Here is a 21383-nt window from a genome sequence, read left to right on the forward strand (position 1 = left end):
TACAGTTTTAAAATAAAAATGTGCTATTTTAGATAAAACCCATACATTTTCCCATTTGTTCCAGTTATTACAAAGTTTAAATTATGTCCCTGGTACAATGTATGGCAACAATATGTTGTAACATTATAATGTTTTGAAATAAAGGTATATTTTTTTCCCATTTAGTGAATTTGGTTTTCTCATTGCAGTAAAACACTCTCGTAGCAAACATATTTAAAAAGCTAAGTCCCTAAGGTAACAATTTGTCTTTTAACTTCCGCCACTTTGGTTTTATTTCCACAATCGCGTTATATACGGGGCAGGGAAAGAGCAGAAGTGGTTGTTGGGCTTGTTATAGGGATAGGAAAAGTATTTTGCAATATAAAAAAAATAAAATAAATTAAAAAAACACTTTACTGTAAATTATTTTACCGCTAGATGTCAGCACACATTCTGCTGTCTGCTTGGAACACTGAATCACAGCCAGCAGGAAATGACATTTTATTTACAATGGAACAATCCCTGTTGCTTGTTGCAACAGTGTACATTTATACATTAGAAAATTAGATTTGTGAATGGTAACCAATCTGTGCACTACCGCGCATCCCTAGGAGTTCAAGTACAGTTTTCTGTAACGTAGATACTTGTCCTGCGGGAGGGGAAATGGTCAAATAAGTAACTACTGTATATGATTTGTTTTGTTTTGTTTTATTTTGCTTAGTGTATGAGTGAGCTTAGACTGTGCTTAGACTGTGAGTGAGCTGGGGATGGTTTAGGGCCTGTTTCCACTACACGCAGATTAGATGCAGAAAAACTGACTACAATGAATGCCTATGGGAAAATCTGCATCAGAAAAATCGCGTTTAGTGGAAACAGGTCCATAATTCATTGGAGTCGGTTTTTCTGCATTCAGACTGTGTGTAGTGGAAACAGACCCTTAGTGGGTTGTTGTTTTTTTTTACAAATATTGGAATTAATCTTTAAAGAGACTCTGTAACAAAATTTTCATCCTTATTTCTGCGATCCTATAAGTTCCTATACCTGTTCTAATGTGCTCTATCTAACTGCAGCCTTTCCTATTTGCACAGTGGCTGTGTTATCTCTGTTATATGATCTAATCTTCACTCCTCTGTCGGCTGAGGCTGGAATGTGTGGAATGTGCTGCACTGCTTGTCATTGGCAGAAGCTTTACACACCCTCTCCAGGCCCCCTGCACACTGTGTATGACTCACACACTGAGCTTACTCTCAGCGTATCACTTGCTCTGTCTTTTGTTTGTAAACACTGGATAAAAACGGCAATTACAAGCCAGGATTGCAGCAGGGAGTGGCAGAAACAGCACAGAGGGGCCCAGGAGAACATAATGAATAGAATGGTATGCTTTTTATTGTAAGAATTTTAGAGTACAGATTCTCTTTAAGGGGCTTGAACAGAAATAAGCCAAGGAAAGCATGGCATAAATTACATTAATCGCTGTGCCAACACTTCACCATATCACCATGTTAAACACAATCTACCCAGATGTTAAGATATAAGGTTTAGTGCTAAAGATAGGCAGATAGCTTCAGGAAAGAGAAAGAAGGAATATTACCTAAGGCCTCTGTATCGCAGATAAAGACCCAAGTGATAGTCCTTTACCAATCACAACTCTCCCTCAAACCTGCAGAGAGTACTTGCCTTTTAAGTATAAAAACAGCACTGTCCCTTTCATTCTTCTGAGGTGGGACACAGCAGCACACGTTGGCCGCCTCCTCCACTTTTAAAGTACATTAGTTTGCCACAGTACTTTACAGTGTTAAAGCTATATAAAAGGAGAAACTCACTTAAATATAAAAATCAAAGTGTGCAATACAAGACAGGCATATAAATATTTCAGAGATTTACCCAAGGGGAGGGAGATCAAGAGGCTGTCTTCAGCTGAAGCATCATGTTCAGGCCCCACAGGCCCTGGAGGAAAAGGTTCTTTTACTTGGGACATCTGCCAGGTCTCTCCACAAGAAATACAAACGTAACCAAAGACGAATCTCCAGCAGGCACTGCATGAGAAAACCAGAAACATATGACTCTACATAGACTTCCTATGCAAGGAACAAAAGCACCAGTGAAATGTCATGCTATGAACTTGCAAGCATTTACATTACCACCACCGAACTACAGAAAATGCATTCAGGTCTGAAAATAAATAACTGTATTAGGTCACCATTTACAAAAGAATTGTTCAGCTGTACTATAAATTGTTAGTCAGATTTTATTCAATGCGGATCTGAAATAACAGAATTCATGCCGTGTGCAGCTTTATACCAGCTTGGATATAAATCTGAATGGAGTGTTCAGATAGGTCTTCTGACAGGACAAATCTGAACGAAAAACGGTGCATGGGATGCCAAGACAGACAAGCAGGCAGTTTGTGCCCATTCGTGAATGGATTGTCCAACCTGCAATACCTGCCAGAGAGTGACAGCAGCAGAATCTGTGGCAATTTCCTTCATTTCTCCTCAAAGTAGAGAATAAAAAAAAAAAAATCTGTTGCAATAACTATAGCCTCTAATTGCTGGAAACACTATGTGCCACCTAATAAGGTCACAGCTGTCAACGACAAAGCAAATGCAGCCCTATTCTCCATAGATATCTAATGACAGCTCTGGGTGCTGAGTATACTGGACCAGACAAGCATCAAGTATAAGAAAGTGTTACTCCAAAAAACGAAATAGCTATGAACAGTGCACTACCCTCTGCAAAGCATCTGTAGATATCAAAATATATCTGTTTGGAAACAAAAAATGATATCATTAGCTACAGACTAAGATTTCACATAAAATGAGTCACAGCAAAGCTACAAAGGTGACTCAGTGCATACCACATACACTGAGCCTGAAACCATAACTAATGTGTCCTGACTCCACTAGTACATAAGCACCATCAGATATCAGCTGTGACAGGTCCTCACCACCTCCACTCTGAGACCCTCTAACTGTGTGCAAATCGTAAAACTTAAAGAGACTCCGTAACAAAAATTTCATCCGGTTTTCTTCCATTCTACAAGTTCCAAAATCTATTCTAATGTGCTCTGGCTTACCGCAGAACGTTCTACTATCACCATCTCTGTAATAAATCAACTTATCTCTCTTTTGTCAGACTTGTCAGCCTGTGTCTGGAAGGCTGCCAAGCTCTTCAGTGTTGTGGTTCTGTGATGCATCTCCCCCCTCCAGGCCCCTCTCTGCACACTGCCTGTGTGTTATTTAGATTAGTACAGCTTCTCTCTGCTCTATTATCTTTTACAAGCTGGATAAATCCTCCTCTGAGCTGGCTGGGCTTTCACATACTGAAGAATTACATATAGGCAGAGCTGTCTGCACTCTGCAGGAAGAAACAGCCTGACACTTCAGTGGAAGATAGCTGCAGGGGGAAAGAATCACACAAATGATCTCTTGAGATTAAAAAGGAAGGCTGTATACAGCCTGCTTGTGTATGGATGTATTTTCTATGTGTACATCAACCTACTTCCTGTTTTGGTGGCCATTTTGTTTGTTTACAAACAAACTTTTTAAAACTGTTTTTAACCACTTTTAATGCGGCTGGGAGCGGCGAAATTGTGACAGAGGGTAATAGGAGATGTCCCCTAACGCACTAGTATGTTAACTTTTGTGCGATTTTAACAATACAGGTTCTCTTTAAGTTATGTTAGAACTGAACCGTTATATTTATATGAATGCTATCACACTTGAGCCCTACAACAGCCATGTTAGCAGCGAGTTTCACATTGGGTGCAAGGAGTGCTCTGCATGCAACCAGAAAATGCATATATTTGGGATCCCATTGCAACAATATGAGATGATTAAAGATGAGAACCGGTCATAGGACACACCTGACATTGGCCTCAATTCACTAAGATCATGCTGGAGATAATAAGGCAAGAGAAAACTTACCTCCACACAGTAAGGGAGTTATCTTATCTCTTCATTCCTTACGTTACCTCTTTTGTAGTTAATTAATTTACCTCCTCTGTAGTTAATTTCACACGCAGTTAATGAACTTTAACTCTGGAGTTATTTTAAGGATTAAAGAGTTAACTTAAAGAGAGAAGAGTTAACTATAGGTTTGCCTGAGGTAAAATGTTTCCTGAATACTACATGCCTTATCACCATGGTAACAACTCTAGAAGAGTTATTAAAGACAGGAGATAAGCTTAGTGAATTGAGGCCAATGTGTAGTGGGGAAGAATCCATCTAGATTTATTTAAAGCCTTCAGAGGCAAGATGGTGCAAATAAATCCCCTGATGAGTCATACTAATGATGAGCCTAGTAGGGTGGTTCCAGGAAGTGTGCCAGAATCTGTATGATTAGAGAGGGGAGGACGCTGCAACCCTTGGTCCAGGGGGATCAGTGATATATACAATGTGTTTTTACGCTAGGACTCACATAGGAAAATTACGTTTAAAGTGGCCTGTCTAATTCCACCTCATCTGTGTCTAATCACAAGTTGTAATGTGATCTCTCCCATGTGTCAGCTGACTGCCACAGCAGATAAGGTAATTTGAAAGCACAGGTTACCAATATGTCTGCTTCTATGAAAGCAGGAAGCAGAAACACTGCAGATTTATATCAGCTGTAACAAAAATGTTTTTCTTTAAAGATTATCATGCTGTTGCGTATCTTTTAGAGCGGAAAGGACGTTCTGAATACAGGCGTTTTTAAACCCTGCTACAAATCAGGGGAGCCATAAAAGGGTGTGTGTCTCTAGTTCTACCAGGTGGTGGTCCACTCCCCTACCCCTCACATTGGCATTGCAAGCGTATAAGTGTCACAAAGGGTGTCACTACTGGTTCTCATAACAGCCTGCACTATTGAATATTTGCTTATATTTTGAGGTGTTCGCAAGAGAGGACTTCACAGCTGCAGGTGTCTTGATTGAACACAAATAACTTTGTATTATAAAGCTTACCATTTAGCAGAATAAACCAACCTCTCTAGTAGGTGCAATAGGTTATTTTGATCTGGAGATCTCTAGGACTACTGATCCAAATTAAAAGAGAACATTTTTTCTACTCTGCCAGGAGAATTTGCATATTGCCTTTGCAAATGAAAGTATCACCTATTCCAGCAAAGTTCATGGCTATGAGTCATGTGTTGCAATGACACATTAGAATGCATGCAGCTGTGTGATATCACAGTACACAATAGCACCATACTGATGAACATCAGACACTGATTTCAATTCAAACTTCATATCACATACAACTGCATTATACTGCTTGCCAATGTGTACATGCTCTAAAGCCACTACTGATGCCCTAAACCTACTGAAAATGCTGGTTTTCTTGCTATAAGTCACATCCTCTAGCTAGAATACTTTCTAAATGACCCACATATAAGCACATTGAATAACCTTCTGTTGAGGCTGACTTCTCAAAGGAAAAAAGTTATTTAAAATATGTTATAGCCCGAGGGTCAGTATTACCAGGTAACCAGAATTTAGGAAAGCCAGAAATGGCAGCTTCCATTTAACTCGACAAGGGCACTGTAAAAAGCTACAAATATCCAGAATTACGCAAGAAGCAGAGATGCATGCGCAGAAAGCAGGAACCCATAGCGACTGACTGGAAATCATCTTATCCTGTAACTTCTGTCACATTCAAGTTTCTTGTTTTCTACAGGTTGCTTTTCTTGGCATATGACAACTACCGTTTATAATGTGTTGAGCAAGTTCTCCAGGTTATGAGGTCACAGACAAACTTTGGAGAGCACCACACCTTAGGAATTTAAATGGTCCATACAAAATTTAAGTTATTAAATAGGAATGTAGAACAATAAAATTACTGAATGCTAACATTGATATTTACAATAACACAGACTGCAGCCATTAACACTAATGCTACGTACACACATGCGACAACGATCGTTCGTTGAGGACGACAAACGAACTTTTAATTGATGAAAGAACGACCTAAGTAAAGTTAGTTTTAAAAGGTGTGTAACGATCTGATCGTTAGAACGAACGTTACATCACGTAAAGCAACTATTGCGCCTGCGCATAAAAATGAGAAGTTTCATGGAGAAATTGTGAAATGCGCATGTCAAGCCTAGTACGAACGACCGTTTCCAACGATGTACTACTTTTGCAAACGATCGTCGTTGTTTAAAATCCGCCGAGACAGAACTTTCTTTTGGAGCGATTTGGCTCGTTCGTCGTTTGCCTTAATAGTCGTTGGTTCGTTTTTTGTAACGATCGTCGTTGGTAAAGATCGGGGAACGATCGTTACAAACGACTATAGTCGCATGTGTGTACGCACCTTTACATGTCCCAAGGCAGCAAAGTAAAAATCAGTCATCCTACTCTGCAAGATCCAAGGGTGATGCTACATACCTGACGTACCCACAACAGTAACGGTACATCCCAGCACATCACATTACTTCCACTCAAAGCTTGTGTGCACCACTCAATTTACACTTCTAATAACAGAATAACAGAAGTGTTGAAAATGGTAATACCATGGGAATGAAGCTAGTAGAGGGTTAATTGTGCTAGCCAGGTGATGAACTTACTTGCAGAGCACACTGCAGGGAGCTACACTGGGTGCAAGATTCCTACTGCTCTCACCTGGACAGCTATGATCACCACTCACAGAGCAAAAGTAAGATGAATCAGGCACTTACATAAACCCAAAGGATATAAAGTGTGAGAGCTGGTAACCTCACACAGAGTCTCAGAGTGTCCCCATTAGGGCAGCCTATAAAAGCTCAGGAGAAAAGGTATTAGAAGAAAAAACTGATACTGAAATTGTATTGTTGCCCTTATGCAATACAAATGCACATTAAAGCACACCTGAAGTGAGAGGAATATAAAGGCTGACATATTTCCTTTTAAACAATGCACATTGCCTGGCTGCCCTGCTGATCCTCAGCCTCTAATACAGTCAACTGGTATTGTTAAAAGAAACTAAATATGGCAGCTCCATTATCCCTCTAAGATCAGGAGTCCTTTAGGCATGTACTACCTCAGGATAAATAGTGAATCCAGAAGACAGGGACACTTTGGTCAGCAGTGGAACTGATGCATCCTTTTCCTGGTTACATGAGCCTCAAGCAATTTTCTTATGCACGAGTCTGCGGTCTTTGTACTCAAGTACATTATGTGATTGTTGAATGCATTTCCATGCAAAATTTTGCTTTGCGTTTTTTTTTTCTGTGAATATCAATGAACTGAATTTATATGAAACACCATCTAATAAACTGCAAAAACATATACAATTTTCATGCAAAACACGTATTTTTATGTGAATTTCTGCATTGCCACTGGCTTGCATTGACACACATGAACAAAAGCAGAACTTTTGTCTGAATTAAAAATGCATTAAAACCACAAATGAAACAAAACAATGTAATGCCAATACATTGTGAGCCCTGCCTAATGGTTCTGCCCCAACGCTCAGTATTGTTTTTGTTTAGTTTCATAACATCCTTGTGACCTGTTGGAATTTACTTTCTGCAAGGAGAGTATTACTGAAGGTTTAAAGTGCACCCCAATTATTGGAGGAACCCCTCGCTTCCATATTGCCGGGACAGAAACCGGCAGACTGGTGGAGGAGATAAAAAAACAAAAACAAAACACAGGCTGCTACTGATGATGTCACAGGGGTGGTGATCTCAGCTTGTGTGAGATGTCACATAGACGATGCCCCTGTGAGGGAGGGTAGCTGATGACAAGCACACCCATGATCTAAAACCTCCTACTAATAATTGCAGTATTTGTATACTACGCTCAGAAGTAATGGCTGCCACCTGTAAAACCCTAGTTATGAAAAGAGAAGGGTGAAAAGCATGCACCGAAATGCTCATAGGCTTGAAGGAGTGTTTATCTTTGTATTTGTCAGAGTGGTGCAACTAAATATTTTGAATTAAAAAAAAAAATGTGTTTGGTTTGAGTCCGCTTTAATTGTTTTGGACAATCTACAGCCTCAAGCTGCCTTCCCCTGCTGGTTGTTCTACAGCTCCTGTAGTGCTGCCGTTAGAATTCAGTGTAATTCTTACAATAAAAAAAAAAAAATGCATATTAGGTGCAGTTCCATCCCAAATGTGCCCCAATGGCTCTGGTCCACAAATACCCAATATTAAATATACTCTTAAATTTTCATCCAACAAATCCATAAGGTCCACTGACTGCCGAAAGCATTCAAATAGTAACTGTCCCTGCCTTATGGCTAGTTCACACCAAAAATCGCTAAGCGTAATCGCAAACGTTTAGCACTTTTTGTAGAGATTTGCAGTGGCGATTTCCAGCATTTGCCTAGTGATTTTCTATTTATGCCCAACGATTATGGAGTGTTTGCGTTTAGCAAATTAGTAGTTCTTGTGGCAAAACAGGAAGTACACTTTGACCTGAAAGTGAACAGCTATTGGCAAACACGCTTTTAATTTCCCTTTGTTCAGCAATTTTTAAAGCGATTTTACAGTTTTCCTATACTTTACATTAAGGTGTAATGTTGCTATGCTTTGTTATCCCCACCAAAAGTTATTGCTTTCCATCAAACATCACAGATGTTGTTTGAAAGTTTATCTACTGTATACACAGTTCAAAGCCACTTCACAAGCTGCTCATTGCTACCTCTACATAAAGGAGGATCATCCAGCCATAGTCTTGTAGAGTGGCTAACAGAAGTAGCAGACCCCCATGTAACAATGGCTTGGTGAGAATATTGAAATAATGAGAATTAGAAATGTAAACCATGGTAGCTTCCAGCACCTCCTTGGAAATGTCACTGGAAACTCAAAATCTGAGGGTGGGAAAGTGCTACAGAAAACAGGCTATTTAAACCTGTGAACTCCTGCATGCAAATTAAACTAACTAATCGAATTTTCCTCACTGCAAAGCTTTCTCATCGAACTGGATATTACAGGCATCTTCCACACTAGCTGTTGTGACCAGAGGAGGCAATTACATTTTTGTCATGAAGATGGTATTACAAAGATAGGAAGGATAACTATACAGGCGTTGAAAAGTTGTGAGACAGGTTTTTAAATGTACGCTCATACCAAGCTGTGTTTTTGCTTTAAAGGGAACCTACGAGCACACTGAAAATAAAATCCACTTACCTGGGGCTTCCTTCAGCTGCTGCCAGCCGTCCTATGCCCTCGCCGCAGCTCCGCTCCCTGCTAGTGGCTCGGAGGTCCCCTCCGGCGCAAGATGTCCATTGCGCCTGCGCAAGTGGCTCTTAGAGTCACGCTGACGTCATCCGGACTGTTCTGTGCTGGTGTAGTAGCTCTGCAAATGTGCTGTACAGCCTGGATAACGTCAGTGCAACTCAGTGAGCTGCACACTGGAAAAAAGGCATCTGCAATGGAGGGGACCAGGAGCCAACGCAGCAAAGTTTTTTTTTTTTTTGTTGTTTTTTTTTTAGTTCCTCGAACCTTCCCTTTAAAGAGACTCTGAAGCGAGAATAAATCTCGCTTTAGAGCTCATAGTTAGCAGGGGCATGTGTGCCCCTGCTAAAACGCCGATATCCCGCAGCTAAACGGGGGTCCCTTCACCCCCAAACCCATCCCCGCAAGACTTGGTCGCAAGTTGGTCGTAAATCTTCTTCTTCCTGGAGGCAGGGCTAACGGCTGCAGCCCTGCCTCCAGTCGCGTCTATCAGATGCGCATCGCCGCCTCTCCCCCACCCCTCTCAGTGAAGGAAGACAGAGGGGTGGGGGAGAGGCGGAGATACGTGTCTGACAGACGCGCGTGGGGCAGGGCTGCGGCGGTTAGCCCTGCCCCAACCAGGAAGCGCTCCCCCGCTGCACCGAGGTGATTTGGGGGTGAAGGGACTCCTGTTAAGCCGCGGGATAGCGGCGTTTTAGCAGGGGCACACATGCCCCTGCTAACTATGAGGTCTGAAGCGAGATTTATTCTCGATTCAGACTCTCTTTAACTGAGAGGGATATGGAGGTTTCCTTTAAAACAACACCAGTTGCTTGTCAGTCCTGCTGATCTCTTTGGCTGCAGTAGTGGCTGAATCACACACCTGAAACAAGCATGCAACCAGTCTGACTTCAGTCAGAGCACCTGATCTGTATGCTTGTTGAGGGGCTGCGGCTAAAAGTATTAGATACATAGAATCAGCAGGAGAGTCAGGCAACTGGTATTATTTTAAAAGGAAAAATCCATATCCCTCTCAGCTTAGGTTCCCTTTAAAGAACACTTGCAATGAGTGGAATATGGAGGCTGACAAATTTATTTCCTTTTAAACAATGCATATTGCCTGACTGTTCTGCTGCGCTTAGCCTCTGTTACTAATACTCTTAAGGTGGCCACTTTCTAGCGAAAAATCATTTGAGTGATCAGATAATTCTGATTGCAAGAAAAATCGTTTACTACACCATCAACAAACCAATCTTTGCTTCCTATCTATCACAACCAACAAGAAAATCCAAATTTTGGTTTGATGAAAATCCAATCGGACGACTATTTTTATAATCGTTTGTAATCAATTGTGCCCATCAACTAAGATTATTTACAACCAATCCGATCAGAATTTCTGATCGCTCGAACGATTTTTCACTAGAAATTGGACCATTAGTGGCCACCTTCAGCCATAGACCCAGAGCAAGTATATAGATCAGGTGTTTCTGACTGAAGTCCGACTGGATTAGCTGCATGCTTGTTTTATACATTATTACAGCCAAAGAAATCAGCAGGATAGCCAGGGAACTGGTTGTTGTTTAAAAGTAAATAAATATGACAGCACATCCCTCTCAGGTTCAGGTGTACTTTAACTAAGTTACAATGGTGACAAGGAGATTATAATATGAGCCAATCATAAAATATAAGCTACCATTACTGACCTGCATTCCCATTCTATGCCTTAATTCTTAAGTGAGCCACGGGCCCATAACACACATTAAGCAGAGTTGAAGACAAAAAGAAGGGGCACCGCTTCTTAAAATTCCTTTATTCCGGTGGGGGAAATAGCAGGTACACACCGGTGTGTCTGCCCTGCTGCATTTTGGTGCCAGGTACTGTGTTTTCTCCTCCTCAAATTTATAACACACATTAAGTTGTGTACATCTCACTTTACTGTCTGCTGGCACTGCACATTATTCTATGGTGACAGAGTATGAAAGTTATGTAAAAATAGCTTACATATAAGTCAAGCCCTCCATAATACAAGAACTGTACAAAACAAGATCTGTTAGATATTTGCATATGTGTAGGCCTGAACGATTTTAGGAAAAAATTGAATTGAGCGATTTCCGTCTAAAATCTTGATTTCGATTCTATTCACGAGTTCCTTCAAATCAAGCATTGTTCCCCTTCTCTGTGCGCCTCTGTCCCAGTCTCTCTTTTTGCACCGTGTCTCTCTTTGGGCCACCTCTGAGTTTCTCTCTTTTCCCATTTGGGTCCCCTCTGTGTGTCTCTCTCTGTGCCTATCGTGTCTCTCTCTGCACCCACCCTGTGCCCCCAAGCTGCAGCAGTGGTGGACATACCTTCCAGCAAGAGTCCAGCGATGCCCATCTATCCACTTCACCTCCTGCAGGCTCTAATACACACATACTTCACATGAAATACAGGAACCAGGAAGTATGACGTGCACAAGAGTCGGCAGATGGCAAGAGAGGACAGACAGCATTGGACTCGTGCAGAAGGTATGTCCAACACTGCAGATACAGCGGGCCACACGCGCCTGGACTTAGGGTAAGTTTGAAGCAGCTTCTTCAAACTTCCCATGCGGAAATGATGTAATCACAGAAATTGCGGCTTTGACGATTCCGAAATTGTGATCTTGGTGATTGCGATTTGGTTTAAATTCAATCTTTCAGGCCTAATATGGTGCCTGTATCTTGAAAACTGTAATTTTTAATATTTCCTTTCTCTACACTATCAACTAACAGAAAACCAGATGTTAATATAAGCCCCCCAAAAGTGCCCTGATGTCCAATATTATGACTGCGTTGGCTACTTAGATATACTACTAGAAAAGAAGAAATCTGGTGGTGGGGCTTAAAAAATTCAGTTCTTCCACTTACCTCTCCCACCGAAAGGCAATCTGTTGAGTGCCGCACATTGTCCCTCTTCCTCCCCCTCAAAGTAACAGATGTGTTGCTAGCCTCTAGGTTAGTGACGCTGCGTTACAGCGTCCAGGGTTGACCTATGGATTGAAGGATTGAGCTCGATCCCTGCCATTAGACAGTGTGTACAAGGCTTAGAGAGGAACGCTAGTGAAAATAATTCAAAGGAAACAAGGAAAATGGGGAGAAAAAAAAAAACAAAAAAAAAAAAACACATCTACTTACCTGGGATTTCCTCTAGCCCCTGGAAGACTGTGCGTCCCTCACTGCAGCTCAGCTCCCCTTAAGGCCACTCGCGAGTACAAAAATAAATGTTTAACTTCGCCTCAAGTCGCGCTTCGTCACGCATATGCGATCCGTCCCGCTGTTCCGTCGTTCTCTCACAGCGAAGAACATTCTGCGCTTGCGATGAAGCGCAACTCGGCCAGGCTTTCGGGTGGAATTGCGGAGGACAAGGAACCACCCGGGGAGAAGGCGAGGGATGAGCGGCCTCAAGGGGGCTTAAATGACTTCAGAGGCGAAGTCAAAAATCTATTTTGTACTCACTTGAGGCTTCTTCCAGCCTCGGGTACTCGTGCCCGCACGTCCACATCATCTGGCGCATACTGCCCCTAGGCAGTAGTACTGTGAAGACACAGTATGCACCAGAGGATGTGAACGTGCTGGCACAGGTGCCTGCACAGGCGCAGAAGAGCCGACCCCGCCAGCAGGTCGCCATCATTGTGGGCAGAGAGCAGGAACAACGAGGAGCACCAGAGCTGCGGCGAGGGACTGAGACGGCTGCTCAGGGCTGGAAGAAGCCCCAGGTGAGTAATATATTTTTAACTTGGCATCATAAGTCCTTTAAGGAAGCCCCGGGGAAGTATGGAGCCTGAGATGCTTCTTGTCTCAGGTTTCTTTTAATGCATAAAATTGCTTATTTTTTACAATATTCATTTGTAGATTGAGTCAGCGTTTGCCCATTGTAAGATCTTTCCTCTCCCTGATTTACATTCTGACATTTATCATTGGTGGTGACATCTTTACTTCTGCCAGGTGATCTGTATGGAATGTTCATTATGGAGAGTTCTATGCACAGATGCAGAAAAAGCCATTATTTCCTGCAATATACTGAGGTTCTGAGAAAGCAAGTTGTCAGGATCTTGGTCATGACATCACACTCTGGGAAGGGTTTTACCACAATATCAGCTATATAGGCCTCGCCTATGTAGGTATTAGTTAAAGATTGGATTGAAGTTCAATCCTTGGTTAGTTCCTCTTTAAATCGTTAATGCATGACACCACGAGACTGTCTCACTTCTGCTTCCTGAGGAAATTAAAGTGACACTGAAGTGGAAGGAAAAATAAAAAAACACCTTATGATATAATGGACTGTACTATTTTCACCATAGTGGTCCTTTAACTACCTGGGGACTGTGTCATGTCAATGGGCGTAACTGCGGCGGCAGCCCCAGGACCGCCTAAAGCCAATTGGCATCAGGTCCTGGAGCTGGCTTGTGCAGGAGATCGTGCGCAGGCTGCATGCGCATCTCCTGCTCGGAAGAGTCTCCGAGCAGCGATCACCACTCGGGAGACTGTTAGACGGCAAAACCGCCATCTTTTTACTAAATACAGCGTTGCGATCTGCAGCAGCGATGTACTGAGGACAGCCGTGTGACACGGCTGTCCCCCGGCACACAAGAGAGCTCTGTTGGTGGGGAGAAAAATAATTTGTGTGCTGTGTTGTGCGGCCCTGCAGCAAGCCCTTAAAGCTGCAGTGGTCAATTTAGCAAAATGTAGCCTAGTCTTTAGGGGGGGTTAACACTGCGGTCCTCAAGTGGTTAATAGAACAATAGTAGCAGAGAAAAGAGTCTGAAATTTTTATTTTCAGTTATATAGCTTTTTTTTATAACACTGCATCATTCTCTAATATGTGCAGTTTACAAACTATACTCTGTATTTTAAACTATGAAAAAGCAGACCTAATGACCCTTTGAACTTCCCTGCAGTAAAATCTTATCTAAAGTTGTCTTTCACTGTTTCTTTGATGTAAAAGTGCTTTATAAAATAGCACTGCTTCCTGACTAAATTAGTCGGAGAGCTCAGAAAAGTTCATTTGCATAGATAACAAGTGAAGTTTCTTAAAGAGAGCCCACGGTAGGCTCATATAATAAAAGGCTCATACAATAAAAACAAAACCTAGGTAGCCGCCATCCCTGCCGCTCTGTTGGCCTGCACTGTCTCCCTTTCACGTTCAGTGACCTTTGGGTTCACAACGCTGGAAAGAGAGAGATTTCTGGTGGAGTACCGAAATTTGTAACCAAAAATTACTGTCAGTGGTAATTACTGTATTTTTCCTACATTCACAATTTTTTTCCCAAGTGCGAGTAAAAGTCAGTAAAATAGTGTGGCAACATGGTAGTAGTGAAAAAAAAGTTAAAAATATAGAAAAAGTGCATAAAATATTTTCTGTAAAAAAAAATTCCGAAGTCCAGCAAACACAATGCAAAAGGCTCTAGGCTACATGTAATTGGATGTGAAGTGAAAAATAGCTCCAGGTACTTACAGGTGGAAAAACATTGTGCATGTGGACATGGTCTTACATCAAATCGATAATTTTCCGACATTTAGTTACCAAATGCGGTAACTCGTGATTTGAGGCCAATTATTCCCCCCTCCTTTAGGTACAATATAAGGCGCCATCCACAGCACCCCCACCTCTCTCATCCAAGCACCTATTGAAGGAGTGTGATCACATGGGTCAAGGGTCTGACAATAGTTCCAATTTGGCCGCTTTCTAATTTACCTTTGACACCTCAACACATACAGGAGGTAGAAGCCACAGATTTCAAGGACAACTGAAGTTAGAGGGATATGGAGGCTGCCATATTTTCTTATAAGCAATACAAGTTGCTTGGTTATCCTGCTGATCCTTTGCCTCTAATACTTTTAGCCATAGACCCTGCACAGGCATGCAGCATATCAGGTGTTTCTGACATTAGTCAGACAAAATTAGCTGCATGCTTGTTTCTGGTGTGAGTCAGACACTACTGCAGCCAAATAGATCAGCAGGGCTACCAGGCAACTGGTATGGTTTAAAAGGAAATAAATATGGCAGCCTCCATATTCCTCTAGTTTCAGATGTCCTTTAAAGGAAACCAGAGATAAAGAATTAAAAGTTAGTTATACATACCTGGGGCTTCCCGCAGGTCCAGAAACCCTGATCGCTCCCACGCCGCGGTCTTCAGCCTTCCCCGTTCGCCGCACCGGCTCACTGACTTCCAGGGGGCGTGGCCAGCCTACGCAAGTGAAGTGCGCTCCTTGCGTATCTCTCCAGCAGCCGCTGGAGAGGTACGCAAGGAGCGCACTTCAGCTACGCCTTGACTGGCCAGTCGGCTGAAGTCACGGGAGCCGGTGCGGCGAACGGGGGAAGGCTGAGGACCGCGGTGTGGGAGCGATCAGGGTTTCTGGAGCTGCGGAAAGCCCCAGGTATGTATAACTAACTTTTAATTCTTTATCTCTGGTTCTCTTTAAAAGCATGAGATGTGCTTTGCTCCTTTCACCTACAAAACTTCCTGCTTACTTTTCAAAGGCACAAAAACAAAACAAACTCAACAACAACAAAAAACGCCACACAACTAGCAGTCACAGTAGGAACACATATTTACTGGTTATCTGATAAGCTCCTACCAATCTCTGGTTGTGGTCATACTGAGATTTGCATATAGACAACATTTTAGTTCATCAATTACTACATCCCCAGGTCCAAGAAGAGATGATGTATAGAAACAACACCAGGTCCACTCCCTTTTATGTATACCTGGAAATACATGTTTACACTGCAGTAAAACAACATTGGTAAACAAACATCTACAGCTGTAGGTAAACTCTTCTATACAACTTGAAATGAAGTCCAGAGCAGATGTGATAGAAAGTTGTCAGTATTTTTCTTCCCCTGCACACACTTCTCAGTCCTCAGGCATAATTAGCAACAGGAGAAGCCCTGGCTGCTATACAAGTCACAACTGATCCTCATCACCGACTAGAGCTTGGAAGAGGTTAATTGTGCACTGGTTAGAGGGAAGGAACAGAAAGGTTTGTAGTAAAGTCGTCAGCCAGTGGCAGGAGATGGACGTGAGGAGCTCGCATAGCAGCAGCAGGGTTATCAGCTCTCAGCGAAGGAATGACACTGCGTCCCGTTAGATAAGAAGTCATTAGACACATGTGGCACAGCACACAGCTATCTGACACCATTACAGCTTTACCTTGCAGGAGGAAATCTCCCTCGTTCACTCAACTCTTTTTCTCGTTTTCAATCCTTATTTTCATCATTTCCGGAGACTTAAAATCATCCCACTCTGGCAGCCAGCCGACCGCCCTAAAACAGACAAAGGAGGAGGCTTTGGGGGTGTCCGCCCCCTCCTGGTCCTTCACTCAAAAACTTCAGTCAAAACTTGTGAGGAAAGTTATCAGAATGCTGTAGTTGCTGGCTGTCTAGCCTGTATGAGCGGAGTGACACACTGACTGGCCTGAGCCAGACAAATAGGGCTTTGTGACAAGGAAATAATCATCTCTACAAAGAGCAGACTGCAGCTGTGCTGCTAGCAGCGCCTGAACTGAGGGTGGATTCTGTCAAGCTGCCGTTTGCCTGATATTCATTTTATAATGAAATGAAATAAAATGACTACCAGAGCTCCACACCCATCCTGTCTGTCCGGGGCAGGGGCCAATATGCTATATTATTCATAGGTACAGAGTACTGTGTTCTACATACAGTAGTACTATGGTTAGTTTGGTCGTTTCGTATCTGGTCTGAATTTCAACTTTTTTATTTTTTTATATCCTAGTGGAAGATGACTTTGCAAAATACAATAAATAAAAATATTTGTGAACAGAAACTAGTATGGCTGTTACAGAGAATCACTGCAATGTCACAGATAAACTGGATTGCATTAAACCTGCCTCTTGACAGACTTGCATGTATTGCTGTTTAATTCCAGGAATGTGTATAAAGATATTTTTTTCCTTGTTAATTTTATTATATATATATATATATATATATATATATATATATATATATATATATATATATATATATGTTACCTCCGTAAATATTTGATCACTGAAACCACTCTGAGCCTTCTCTCCCAGGGGCGTAGCAATAAGGGGTGCAGAGGTTGCGACCACATCAGGGCCTGATGGGCCCTCCCTCAACTGCATTATTAGCTCTCTATTGGTCCTGTGCTCATAATAATCACTTTTTTAGATGCTTAGAATGATAGTAGTGATTAATAAGCTGTTCCCCATCCCCTTCTAGCACCTGACACTGTAATTGCCATTGGCAGGTTTCAGTGCCACTGTTCTCTTATCTCTAGAGAAGCAGGTGGTTTTGGAACTCAGGGCCAAAGCTGGGCACTAATACTATAGTGCACACCCCATGCACGGGTAATTTGGGGTTCTGGCAATCGCCAGACCCCAAATTACTTCTCCCTCCTCAGAGGGACTTGACTCGGAGGTGGAATAGTATTTAACGGCACTGGGAATTTCAGCAGCAGCAGGGTGAGCTGTGATTTTGTTCACCCTGTGCCAAGCTCACTGGCGGCATACATATACGTATGCCCTGTCTAGTTCTTCACTTTTTAGTTTCTGATTTTGATGTAGATTAATGGGAATGGGGTGTAAGAGCATATTTATACTTACCTGGGGCTTACTCCAGCCCATTAGTTGCGTAGGGTCTCTTGCCGTTCTCTTGTAAACCCTCCCGGTAATTTGGCCAGTCTAAACCCTCCCGGTAATTTGGCCAGTCTTCTGTGCATGCGCCGCCAGATCGCATGTGCAACCCAGCTACACTTCTTTACCCCAGGTGCATTCTGCGCAGTACTACTGCGCAGAAACGGAACGCTCCTGGCTGCAGGAATGTGACAGAGGTGCCCATGCGGCCTAGCCATGCATGCGCAGAAGAGTGTGGACGCCTAGAGTATTAAGGGTGATAAGAAAATGGAGAAGACAGTGAGAGACCCCATGCACCTCATGGGGCTGGAGGAAGCCCCAGGTAAGTATAAATACACTCATACACCCCATCTCAGGTTCCCTTTAAGGCTACGTTTTCACTGTGCTCGGCATGTGTCTTGCGAGACGCGATGCCGGCACAGCTGTGACGTGTCTTGCAGCCGAACCCCTATAGCCGTGCTATGCATGGCTTTGGGATTCAGACGAAACTGAGCTGCAGGCCGTCAGATTTTTCCCCGGCCACAAATTCCGATGCTCTGCATTAACTTCTATAGGCTGCCAAATTCCATCTGAATTTGTGGCCAGGGAATCGGCTCGTTTTCGCACAAGTGCCAACCTAGCCCAAATAATACCTGAAGTCAGAGGGTTATGAAGGCTGGCATATTTGTTTCATTTTAAACAATACCAATTGACTAGCCATTATGCTGAGAATCTGCCTCTAATACCTTTAGCCATAGACCCTGAACAAGAAGCATGCAGATAAGATGTGTCTGAATGGATTAGCCACATACTTTTTTCAGGTGTGTGATTTAGACACTACTGCAGCGAAAAAAGAGATTAGCAGGACTGCCAGGCAGCTGGTATTGTTTAAAAATAATCCATATGGCATTGCCCATATTCCTCTCATTTCAGGTGCTAGTTAAAAATCAGGACACTTTTCAAGTTGCTTTGCAAAGGGGTCAATATGTCACTAACTTTTTGCCAAGAATATGTGCTCCAGAGTAGAAGAAGCTGCCTAAAGAGTGGGGCTGCTTACGCACGCACACACACACGCACACATACACACTTTATATCAGGCCTCCAGTGTACAGTGGGATGCGAAAGTTTTGGCAACCTTGTTAATCATCATGATTTTCTTGTATAAATCATTGGTTGTTACGATAAAAAATGTCAGTTAAATATATCAAATAGGAGACACACACAGTGATATTTGAGAAGTGAAATGAAGTTTATTGGATTTACAGAAAGTGCACAATTATTGTTTAAATAAGGCAGGTGCATAAATGGGGGCACTATTGTCATTTTATTGATTCCAAAACCTTTAGAACTAATTATTGGAACTCAAATTGGCTTGGTAAGCTCAGTGACCCCTGACCTACATACACAGGTGAATCCAATTATGAGAAAAAGAGTATTTAAGGGGGTCAATTGTAAGTTTCCCTCCTCTTTTAATGTTTTCTGAAGAGTAGCAACATGGGGGTCTCAAAACAACTCTCAACTGACCTAAAGACAAAGGTTGTTCACCAGCATGGTTTAGGGGAAGGATACAGAAAGCTGTCTCAGAGATTTCAGCTCTTTGTTTCCAGTTAGGAACATACTGAAGAAATGGAAGACCACAGGCTCAGTTCAAGTCAAGGTAATGAGTAACTCAAAAAAACTACACAATATCAATATTAAATATCATATAAATCTAATTTATATATAAATCCTGCATGCACCATGTCAGCAAATATAGATATGAAAACACAGGAAAAAACTGACTCTTGGGTGCATGGAAAATTCTATTTTATTAAAACAATGTTCTTATCATATAAAAATCCCACATATACAGTGGGTTGCAAAAGTATTTGGCCCCCTTGAAGTTTTCCACATTTTGTCATATTACTGCCACAAACATGAATCAATTTTATTGGAATTCCACATGAAAGACCAACACAAAGTGGTGTACACTTGAGAAGTGGAACGAAAATCATACATGATTCCAAACATGTTTTACAACTAAATAACTGCAAAGTGGTGTGTGCATAATTATTCGGCCCCCTTTGATCTGAGTGTAGTCGGTTGCCTATAGACAATGCCTGATGAGTGTTAATGACTAAATAGAGTGCACCTGTGTGTAATCTAATGTCAGTACAAATACAGCTGCTCTGTGATGGCCTCAGGGGTTGTCTAAGAGAATATTGGGAGCAACAACACCATGAAGTCCAAAGAACACACAAGACAGGTCCAAGACAGGTCAGGGATCAAGTTATTGAGAAATTTAAAGCAGGCTTAGGCTACAAAAAGATTTCCAAAGCCTTGAACATCCCAGGGAGCACTGTTCAAGCGATCATTCAGAAATGGAAGGAGTATGGCACAACTGTAAACCTACCAAGACAAGGCCGTCCATCTAAACTCACAGGCCGAACAAGGAGAGCACTGATCAGAAATGCAGTCAAGAGGCCCATGGTGACTCTGGACGAGCTGCAGAGATCTACAACTCAGGTGGGAGACTCTGTCCATAGGACAACTATTAGTCATGCACTGTACAAAGTTGGCCTTTATGGAAGAGTGGCAAGAAGAAAAGCATTGTTAACAGCATAAGAAGTCCCGTTTGCAGTTTGCCACAAGCCATGTGGGGGACACAGCAACCATGTGGAAGAAGGTGCTCTGGTCAGATGAGACCAAAATTGAACTTTTTGGCCAAAATGCAAAACGCTATGTGTGGCGGAAAACTAACACTGCACATCACTCTGAACACACCATCCCCACTGTCAAACATGGTGGTGGCAGCATCATGCTTGGGGGGTGCATCTCTTCAGCAGGGACAGGGAAGCTGGTTAGAGTTGATGGGAAGATGGATGGAGCCAAATACAGGGCAAACGTGGAAGAAAACCTCTTGGAGACAGCAAAAGACTTGAGACTGGGGCGGAGGTTCACCTTCCAGCAGGACAATGACCCTAAACATAAAGCCAGGGCATCAATGGAATGGTTTAAAACAAAACATATCTATGTGTTAGAATGGCCCAGTCAAAGTCCAGATCTAAATCCAATCGAGAATCTGTGGCAAGATCTGAAAACTGCTGTTCACAAACGCTGTCCATCTAATCTGACTGAGCTGGAGCTGTTTTGCAAAGAAGAATGGGCAAGGATTTCAGTCTCTAGATGTGCAAAGCTGGTAGAGACATACCCTAAAAGACTGGCAGCTGTAATTCCAGCAAAAGGTGGTTCTACAAAGTATTGACTCAGGGGGCCGAATAATTACACACACCCCACTTTGCAGTTATTTATTTGTAAAAAATGTTTGGAATCATGTATGATTTTCGATCCACTTCTCACATGTACACCACTTTGTATTGGTCTTTCACATGGAATTCCAATAAAATTGATGCATGTTTGTGGCAGTAATGTGACAAAATGCAGAAAACTTCAAGGGGGCTGAATACTTTTGCAACCCACTGTATATTAACAACCCACTGTACATTAACAATAGCGTAACTAAGACATTTATGTCAAAAGACCTTTTAATAGAAATGTCTTAGTTACGTTATTGTTTGGTCTTTGTTGATGCATATGTGGGAATTTTATATGATAATAACATTGTTATAATAAAAGAATAGACTTTTGCATGCACCCAAGAGTCATTTTTTTCCTGTGTTTTCATATCAGTTC

General features: G+C 42.2%; 1 protein-coding gene across 2 annotated transcripts in view; it reads right to left on the reverse strand.

Moving 5' to 3' along the window:
* Positions 1 to 16516, reverse strand: part of MDFIC (MyoD family inhibitor domain containing) — a 146864-nt gene extending 130348 nt beyond the window's left edge. Inside the window, exons 1-2 of one of the 2 annotated variants that reach the window (XM_068276458.1) lie at positions 16268 to 16509; positions 1864 to 2015 (exon numbers count right to left, since the gene is read on the reverse strand). In XM_068276458.1, the coding sequence (XP_068132559.1) occupies positions 1864 to 1957 (94 nt within the window). In that variant the 5' untranslated portion in view covers positions 1958 to 2015; positions 16268 to 16509. Of the gene's footprint in view, positions 1 to 1863; positions 2016 to 16267 lie in introns of both variants that reach the window. The other variant, XM_068276457.1, reaches the window with a different exon arrangement.
* Positions 16517 to 21383: the final 4867 nt, after the last annotated feature.

This window comes from Hyperolius riggenbachi, chromosome 3, assembly GCF_040937935.1.
Source record: "Hyperolius riggenbachi isolate aHypRig1 chromosome 3, aHypRig1.pri, whole genome shotgun sequence".
In the NCBI taxonomy this organism is placed as follows: Eukaryota; Metazoa; Chordata; class Amphibia; order Anura; family Hyperoliidae; genus Hyperolius; species Hyperolius riggenbachi.